This window comes from Aplysia californica, unplaced genomic scaffold (assembly GCF_000002075.1).
Source record: "Aplysia californica isolate F4 #8 unplaced genomic scaffold, AplCal3.0 scaffold00495, whole genome shotgun sequence".
NCBI lineage: Eukaryota > Metazoa > Mollusca > Gastropoda > Aplysiida > Aplysiidae > Aplysia > Aplysia californica.
In genome coordinates this window covers 141,130-151,056 of record NW_004797765.1, presented here as the reverse complement: position 1 = coordinate 151,056, position 9,927 = coordinate 141,130, and the positions used below count along the sequence as shown (strand labels likewise).

Genomic DNA, 9,927 nt, shown 5'->3' with positions numbered 1-9,927 from the left:
TAGGCCTTTGAGTGTTTGTTCAGCGTAGGATGGGGATGGACGAAATAATACATGTAGTAAAATAAAACAGTGTGCAACTTTTTCGTGCGTGGGAACGCAAACTGCCCCACCAACGCCTCCTTTATTACAGTTAGGACTAATAAGAGTAGGCGTTGTGAACGACCCATTCGTCTTGAAAGAAATATTCTCTTTCGTCCCCGCCTCTCTCTCTCTCTCTCTCTCTCTCTCTCTCTCTCTCTCTCTCTCTCTCTCTCTCTCTCTCTCTCTCTCTCTCTCTTAACAACACATTAATTGTTATCAATAAATATGTCTTTTTCAAAGCTTGTACAAAATCAAAAGCAAACACATGTATCCTTGGGAGCTGTCTTTTATCTCAAAATTTAAGTAAGGAGTTTTTACTTCATTCTGTTTAATTTTTTTTCTCCACTAACATGTTTAGTATAACGGTTGATGCTTTTCACCTATTGTAAACATGGCATTATTTCAATTCCCCTGTCTAGGAAGATATGTTATTGACTGTCGTTGTCTCTTTGATGAATGTATCCCCACTCAGTCCAGGCTGATTCTAACAGGCTGGAGCAACACTGCTGTCCTCTTAGATTTTGCCAATGGTGAAGTAAAATATTTCAATTTCTTTTGCTTTAAGTGGTTCAGGTTTATTTGCAATCATTCTTTTTTCTTTCTTCCTATCATTCATTTACTTTCTTACCTCCCAGTGAAGAGCATGAAAGTTCCGCCGACATTTCGACAAGCCAACATCACGGGCTTGGAGCCGGGCATGGAGTACTGGATCAGTGTCAAAGCCACTTACCTCTCTGGAGACAGCTATGAGACGCAGAAGAAGGTGTTCATTAATACATGGCTTGCTGGCGAGAACAAAAGTGAGTGGTGGTACTTGGCACTTTCAGTTGTGTTTGTAGGCTCTACTCTCTGCCGTACAGTGAGTACTAAAGAGAATAAACAGTAAAAGGACACTGAGGAAAGTTTTTATTGGGTTTTTTTTTGTTTTTTGTTTTTAAAGGAAATAAAGTAAAATGCTCTTTATTAGTCTTTTGTGAACATTTTTCTTTCAGTGATGGGTTAAGTTTAAAGGTTATGTCTTTTTTAAAATATGTCATTTACTGTGCCAGGATTTTGTGAAATAATGGTTATATTGAATGCAACCTAACAACCTTAAGTCAAGTTTGGAAAGTGTGATAAAGAAAAAAATATTAAATCAATTTCAGTCGCCGTACTCTTTCACACACAATTTGTTTAGTCATTACATGGTCTATGACCGTTTACAGAATTTGAATACATTTGGTAGTCTGGGAGATATTGCCATTTGAAAAAAGTCAGCAACACGCACTGCACTAAAAAGTGGTTCGGATGAAAGACCAAGACTCGTTCTTATTTCCCACTTCGTTACCACGTGCTAAGTTATGTTCAATTGTTGGTCAAAAAATTAACCTTTGCCCTTGTAATGGTCTGTTTCTTATAAAGAAATAGCCACGGGTCATTTTAACTTATAAAGTGTAGTATGTTCTTATTTGAAGTGTGTTTATGTATTAAGCTGCAGAAATTTCGGGACATTTCTCAATCTAATGCACAGTAGAATTGCAAATGGGCTGGTCCAACAATGTCATGCTCATAACTGTGCCTGAACTACAGCAAGGAACTGCTGCTTTTTCTTTCCTTATCATTACTATCGTCGTTTTCCTCTACTTCTTTTGTATGTTTGTCACACTCTTGTGACCCGCTATTTCCGGGATGCCCTGATAATCGAAGCAGACTCTGTGCTGTTGAAGCTAGAGAGGTGAGCAGAGTAAGTCGGATTCCCTGTAAAGAACTTCTCTGTTGACATCCTCCCCTTGGCGCTCATATGACCTTACGCAGTTGCGAGCGCCGTAAAACCTCTACGAAAATTTAAAAAGAAATTTCCATCCCGATACTGTCGGGTTCAGGTCCCAGCGTGAAAGCACGCTACCCGACTATCTCGGGCTCAGGGCTGAGTGAGTTAAAATATACTTTTCTGATATGTACCCCTAGGAAGTGATTTGACCATGTAAAGATTTAAAGTGTGGGTGGTTGGCGGGTGCTCTGGTGTGGTTTGCTCCTTCTTTCCTATCAAACATCTGTCGTCCTTATCTTCCCTCCTTCTTTTTTGTGTTTGTTGTTACTCTCTTGTAACACATAATCTATTCTTCGGCACTTATATGACCTTATTGTGTTGCAAGTGCCGTAAAACTCTTACTAAAACTAAAACTAAAAGATTTAAAATAAGTTTAGCAGTCACCCTGCATCTTATTATGAATTAAATCTATGTTGTTTCTCTGTTCAGCTTGTCAGTGTGACATGTTTGGTGCCGTCTTGCAAGACTGTAAAGCAGACCATGGCCCACAGTACTGCAAGTGTAAGACTGGCTACACGGGTCCATTCTGTGAGGTGTGTCAGCCCGGCTACTACCGAACGGCACCTTATTACCCGTGTCATCGATGCCCATGTAATGAACATGCAACACGCACCGCCACCTGCAGCTTTCGTGAGTTGTTTTTTTTTTTTGGGGGGGGGGGGGGGGGGTTGTGGGTTTTTTTGCAAATACTGTGACGTGTGTCGTTTCCTCAAAACAGGTGGTCTGTTGTGTTATAAGTAATAATGATAAAGATCACTCCTATAGTGCCCTCAGTGGTGTCGGTAGCCTAGTGGTTATCGTGAGATTGCAGGTTTCAGCGTTCGAGCCTCAGCTCGGTCCGACATTGCGTCTTTGAAAAAGGCACGTTACACGAATTTCCCTCTTGGCTCAGTCCTTTCGGAGATAGACATTAAACTCGGAGGTCTCGCCTCTTAAATAACCTAACAATATTGATAGAGGTGTTAAACCTATGCCATTTCACCGTACCATTTTTTAGCACCCTCCAGCTAGTGGCAAAAGTGCCTGACACTAAAATAAGATTTAAATCAGTAATTCATGAAGACTTGACCATTCAACATATAACAATTCTTTCAAATACATATTATACACTCATAGCCAAATGAAGAACACATACACAAAAAGACAGTCATTGTTCATTGTGGCTTCTGAGCAAACTTACTGTTGGAAAAAGAATAAAACTAGTTTGTAAAATGAGATTTAATTAAATGTGTTTCTAGACCAGGTCAAGGTTAAGGCATGGCAGATCAGCAGGGTAATGATTTAATTTTGCTTGAAATGGATCCGAGTCAGAGTAGCTCTAAGAGAATATTCACAGAACCAGGCCTCATCAGTTACAGTTGACCTTGCTCAAATGACAACCTGTGCAAATGACTATTCCCCTCGAGTGCCTCAAGTATTAGCAAAGATAGTACATAACAAGATAGGCCACTCAGCCAAAAAAGTGTCCGCAGGAAGTATGCTCTTTGCTTCAGATGGCGCTGCAGTCTGTTTTGAAGCTCTCTTTCGTTTTTCCAGAAGAAGAATAGGAATAGCAGCTCCTTGTGTGCGCAGATCGACTGCTGTTCATCTGCAGTTCGGGTTCGTTCAGTGCGGAGTTTTAGGTTTTTAAAAATATTTTAATGACCTCTCGCCTTTCATTCTAAAGTCAAATTAAACGAAGAAAACAATCACCCTTTCCTCCGGAAGAGGTTTTTTGTCAGTGTAACCATTTTACAAAAGCATACTTCCGAAATTCATTCAAAAACTTGCTAGTTTCACTTTCATTTTTTAAACTCAAGTAAGATAACTCTGTTTGCTAAAGGTGCGCTTTTGCGAAGAGGCGCCACCGAATTTTGAGGACACTTTTTTAATTGGCTCAAAGTGAGAAGTGGCCCCTCTTGTTATGTAGACTCTTTGGTATTAGGCAGGCTTGTAGTAGATGGTTCCTTGTTTAATTGCCAGTTTCCACACAGACTTCTCGGTCTTGATCTTCTTTCGAATTCAAATAGTTTCATTTTTCTCTTCCTTCCTGGTTTGATTTCTGTGTTGGCTGGGTGTTCTTATTGGACACCAAGACCTGAGTCTTCGAGATGGTGAAATTTGCATCAGTTGATCATTTAAACAAAACAAAAGATTTATTCATATTCCGTTGAAGGTGGGTGTCTGGTGCGGTTTGCTCCTTCTTTCTTATCAAACATCTATCTTCCTTACCTCTCCTTCTTTTCTTTGTGTATTAACGTGTAGTAACACCTTAATCTTTAGCATTTATACAACCTAATTATGTTGTAAAAGCAGGAAAACCCTTGCTAAAGCTTAAACAAAAATTGCCCTTTTGTGTTACTTTTTTTGTTGTTGTTGTTTTTTTTCATTTTCAAAGGATTTGTTTCTCAGTAGTGCAGAGAGGAATTTCAATGTCCTTGTCTTGTGATTTGTGACAGGCGAGGGCTTCCTCCAGTGTGACCAGTGTGAGACTGGTTACCGTGGCAACATCTGCCACCTGTGTGACAAGAACTACTACCGATCAAGAGGCCGCTGCGTGCCTTGTTTCTGCAATGGACACACTCCTGTGAATGCCACTCATATGTGCAAGAGAATAATAGGTAATTTGTTATACAGTGGGGGTTTTTCTCCTCCTCCTCCTACTCCTCCTCCTCCTTTTTTTCTTTTTCTTTCCTTCATTCTGATTCTTTGATTCCTTTACCATAGGCCTGAGAGAAGGGAGTATTGAGTTAGTCAGCCACATTTTTCCCCCATTCAGTGCACCTGACTGACTTTTACATACTCCATGTCTATTTTCCTACAATAGTGAAGTCCTGTTGCTAGAAGATGTTATACTGTAGTCTCCGCCTAAGATCCCACCGCTTATGGGTACAGTTCTCCTAAGATCCTGCTGTTTTGGTAAAACAGAATTTTTGCTCTATATAAGTAACCCATAAGATCCTGCTCTGACCCACACCGAAGGAGCTACATTATGCTAAGATCCCGCTCTTCTGGTCATAATTTTGTTGGGGGTTTTTTTTTAAGAAGGAAAAAAGAATAAGAAACCTAGGTGCGCTCAGCTGATTGACCAAGTTGCGAAAATATGCGGTCATTGTACGGTCTGTCGCATAACGGATCATTCACTCTCTCATGAATGCGATCACACCTCTGTTGTAAATCTCGATCAGCGGTTACTATGCTTGCCCTGAAGGGGTCGCACCAAGGTGTGAACTCGTCGCCGCGTTGCTTTTCCCAATCACTTGAGCCGTCCACCTGATCTTACATCGCACACTGCGTGGGGAGGGCCTACAAGCAAGCATCAGACTGCATTCCATCAAACTATGAACTCGTTGATGCTTACGTTTCCCTGACCATTGCTCTCGTCTTTCACTTTCAGTTTTGCCTTCGAACTTCCTAGACAGGCTGGCGCCCATACTCGTGGACCGTCCAATCACCTTTGCATAATGTGGTCATCTGTTGGCAGTGAACCTGCCTTTAATTTTTTTTTTTATTTAGTCGGTGTGGCCACATTACAACGATTTATGCTGCATCATGACATGGGCAGGGATCTCTGTCAGAGATGGTAATCAATATATTTTTGGTGGGGGGCATTGCCTGAAGCCAACAAGCTCCCACCTACTGACACAGTATTTTTTTAAAAGCCCCCCCAACAAAAAAGAGAGGAAAAACTGACTTCTAAAAAGAACTTTTATAGCCAGGCGTCATTTCACTTCCTTTTAAAGTAAGGGGAGATCATTGTACTGATTTGGGCCTGACCATGAGTTACTGTGGATTTTTCCCCATGGCCATTCGGCTAAGATCACAGTTCCCCAAAGATCCCGCATTTTCCTTTCTCCCGAGCACCAGGATCTTAGGCGGAGACTACTGTATTGCCAATGGGGGTATTACTTTTCCTTACTTTGGGTAGTGGGGAACTAGTGGAACCATGGTGGCAGTGCATTATAATATTCTTCTCCCCACCCCCCACCCCCACCCCTTTTTAAAAATTCAACAATGTCGAGCCCGGTGATACCTCTTTTTTCGTCATGCCTTTGTTTACTTTAAATTTATACTTGACTACAACTCTTGTCCTTGACACCCCAGGGAAAAAGACTATCCATGGCCATATTGGGATTTTTTTAAGGGCGGACTACTAATTCTCTATTTGTTGTTTGTTAAAACATATGCTGGTGGGGATCGAAGCCTGCTGTCATCATTGATTGTAGAACCACTGAGGGATCTTTAGCGTGCACAACTTGCACACGGGATCTCAGAGATTTTTCACTCATCCTTGAGAAGACTAGGTGTTAGACCTTACCTACCCTAAGATCAGGGGTGTTCCTGAAAGACAGCAGGAGCCAGGAGTAGCAGTAAAAAGAGTCAGAAGTAAAGGAGAGAGGAACCCCAGAGGATGGGAGTGGGGGATTAGAATGTGGGGATGGAGTGGGAGGGGGAGTGGAGTGTGGAGATGAAAGCAGAATTGCATATCATGGAAGGAGGTGAAAGGAGACCGTTTTAGAGATGAGTAATTTTTCTGCCGCTGTCAGGTTTCAGACCCGGGACCTCTTGAATGAGAGGCAAACACCGTACCCCCCGCCCCCAAGTGCTATACAATGATCTATTCTGGAGAACACTCATCCGAAGACACAAAGTGCAGGTTTTTAATGTGGATTTCAAGGGGGCAACACTCTGCAACTATCTGTTAGTGCCCTGGGTACTTCCTTTTTTTATTCCTTGATGAAATTATGACTCATAGGCTTCGCTGATGCTCAAGAGAAAATGGAGAGGTTTTTTTTGGTTTCTTTAAACGAATATTTGTGCTCACGTATTTGTTTGTGTTTTTTGGGGGGCAGTGAGAACCAGCGTCCATGCGAAAGAGTGTAAAATGTCCTGAAGGGGTGATTATTGAAAGGGGGCACTTTACTGCAGACCTGCCACTCATCCCGATTTAGTCGGGATATCCCGATTTTTTGCCCCAAATCTCAAGCATCCTGATTTTCCCGATTTCGATCGCGTGTATCCCGATTTTTTGTCCCAGTCTGCTGTTGTGCCGGAATTTTCTAAAAACTTACTCTGCCTTCTCCTTTATCCCGGGAAGCACCCGTTGAACTTTTTGTCTGTAGGAACTCGGAGCACTATTTCCCAAAATATCGATGCCGCATTTAGTAGTTGACTCGCCCCAAGTTGTGTGTGATCTTTGCCCACACTCAGAATTCTCCGATGATAGCCTGGTAACTGTTACAATTTGGAACATACAAATAATCGATAATATTCGTACTTCCGCTGGTACTTTCAAAACAAGCCTTGTCCGAGGTCTGGTAACTGCGCGTTCACACCAAACACTCGGACGAGCGACAGTCTTTCTAACCCTTACACAACTACATGTAACTGCGCTGACAAGACTAACATACGGCCGTTGTGGTTGCTTTAGTCTGAACGCATTATGAGGGATAAGAGATTTGTTGGTACATTTGGTCGGTCGGCCGCCGTTGTTATCCCAGAGTACGAGAAGTAGAACGACTATCGCTTATCTGAGCGTTTTTTGTGAACACGCAGTTAGGCGGACCCGTTAATAAAATTGTTTCAATCGCGCATTTGCATCACGTGACATGACATCGCCGTGTGAGTTCTGCGTGTCGGGGACCGTCCGTTGACGGGGTCAACTTAAGTTCATGTATTTCGGGACTTATTGGTTGGGGTGGGGTGGGGGGTATAGACACTTGGACAAGGGGTGCTTGACTTGATGATGCTTCAGGACTTACAAAAAATAATGACAACTCGCACGCACGCACGCGCGCACGCACACGCACGCAAACAAAGACACTCAGAAGGCATATAGGCCAAGTAATTTATGGACGCCCCTGGAAACATTTTAAGTCAGCTTTGGCAGTCACCTTGATGATTTGCTGTTGATCCCGATTTGTTTCACCAAATCCCGATTTTTTTCTCCCGGAGATCCTGATTTTGAGGTTTCATAGAGTTGCAGATCTGTTACTGTCATTCTACTGATAACTCAACATCTATTGTATCTGTCAGGGGAGTGTCTGGACTGTCAGCACAACACCACAGGGTTCCATTGTGAGCGATGCTTGCCCGGCTACAAGCGATTCCAAGCCAACAACTACAGCAGGAGCTGTGTCCTGATTGACTCCCCTGACGTCCTAGCGGGCCGGTCCTCTTCCTCCGTGTCGCCGGGCGTCATCGGCGCAGTCATCGTGGCCGTCCTCCTCCTGGTGGCCCTGGTGGTGGGTGCCTTGTGGCTGAGGCGTAACCGAGGCCGACGGGCCAATTGGAAGTTTTGGACGGTGGAGATGAAGCGGGATCAGGACGACGTTGATTTCAACTCTGTGCACAATGACGATGCGCACATGGATGACATTGATGATCTCAACTTTTACGAGCGTGTCGGTAAAGGGACCAGCTCCAACGCATACGCTCGCCTGCACGAGGATTTCTAATACAATTTATTATGTTTGTCACACCCTTGGACTGGGAATGGTTGTCCAGATAACTTTTGGCTGTTTTTTGGCAAACATTTACCAGACTGTTGGCTGTTTTTGGTGAACTCTTATCAAACTATTGATGGTTTTGTTTTTCAGTCATAAAAGGGGGTGGGCTGTGCTGGATTTACATCCTGTATCAGTACAACTTTGTTTTCTCTTTGAGTAGATCTGAATCTTTTCACTGGTACTGATTAATTTTTATTGTGTTTGTGTGCTTCCTAATTACCGAAAATTGTTCAATACAATGGAGTCCTGAAATACCGAGAAGTCCGTTATAAAAACACTATTATAAAACCTCGTTTTTTCCCGTCTTTATCTTTGTAAATAAAATACTGCTATAGTGCAATCAGACAAACACGCGAGTCGGTTATAGCGGAATATTGCTGCTGTTGTGCGCAGCGCATAGGCCAATTATACATAATGTAAAACCCCGCAGGTTGAGAAACTTGTTGGAGAACTAGCGAAACAAAGAATGAGAGAGTCCACATGTGTCAACACTGGAGGTTGAAGCGAATGAGTCGGGAGTGTGTGGCATGCGCAGACAATCAGAACGCATCGCATGATAGGCCAGCCTAGTCTAGATTATCTAGACCTACCATGCCTCTTGCTTTTCCGATGCGGGGATGGAGAGGTCACAATGATTTGATGGAATGAAGCGAATATGTGACGTGCGCAAGCAGACGGAATGCATCACAGTGTGTGATATGGTGGGGGACAACACAGCATGCGAGTTAAAAAATTAGCATAGAGCCGTTTCTTTTTTATCGCCAACCCCAAGCTGTCAGCATCGCTAGCGCTAGAGAAGAAACCTGATAAACCTGATTCGATTTTTGATCAAGTATGACCTAGAGGTCATGTTGAAACAAAATCATCATCAGGGAAGATAACAAAAAAAAATAAACAGAACACCAAACTCAAAGATTAGGCCTACATTATTATTTCCTGGGTCCCTTATAACGAGAATCCTGCTATAACGGACATTTCGCACCAGTCCCCTCCCACTCGGTATAACAGGATTCCGCTGTATATTGCACATAAAATAGGTAATTCTCTGGGAAACAAATCCAGGTCTTGTCAAGAGCGCAGATTAAAATTTTTAAAAGGTCATACACATCTTTTTTGAGCAAGCTTTATCTCATAGCGAGAGGACAGTAGGGAAGATTATTCTTAAAGAAACTATTTTTAAAATGGGCAAGTCTTTTTCCGTACCTATAGAGATATCTGTCTTATTGTGCATAGATAGGAGAGGACACCTTTTATAGTTAATGATGAATCATCTGTACTGTCTTTGCTTCGACTTAACTGAATCAGTGCATTGCCCAGGTCTGTCACTCTTGGGAGCTACAAACATGGGCACCAGGAGAGGCATAAAAAATGGCCATGTAATTTGTTTTTTAATTCAGACCTTTAATGTTCTGTATGTTTTTGCTTACCTTTATGGACATATCCCTGATAGATGGGTGGTAGAACCTGTCATTTTTAGACATGATTAGTCCTTGAAAATGAAGTTTTGACCGAGGTAAAAGACAGAATGTGCAACGAGAAGACTAGTTG

The 9,927-nt window shown here is 42.5% G+C and overlaps 1 protein-coding gene across 1 annotated transcript in view; it reads left to right on the top strand.

Annotated features, from left to right (window-relative positions):
• LOC101847520 overlaps positions 1-9,270 on the top strand; it is a gene marked incomplete in the record, with an annotated part of 40,100 nt that extends 30,830 nt beyond the window's left edge. The window contains 4 exon segments of the mRNA XM_013086717.2: positions 717-881; positions 2,321-2,521; positions 4,330-4,491; positions 7,907-9,270. Coding sequence (XP_012942171.1) covers positions 717-881; positions 2,321-2,521; positions 4,330-4,491; positions 7,907-8,328 — 950 coding nt within the window.
• Positions 9,271-9,927: the final 657 nt, after the last annotated feature.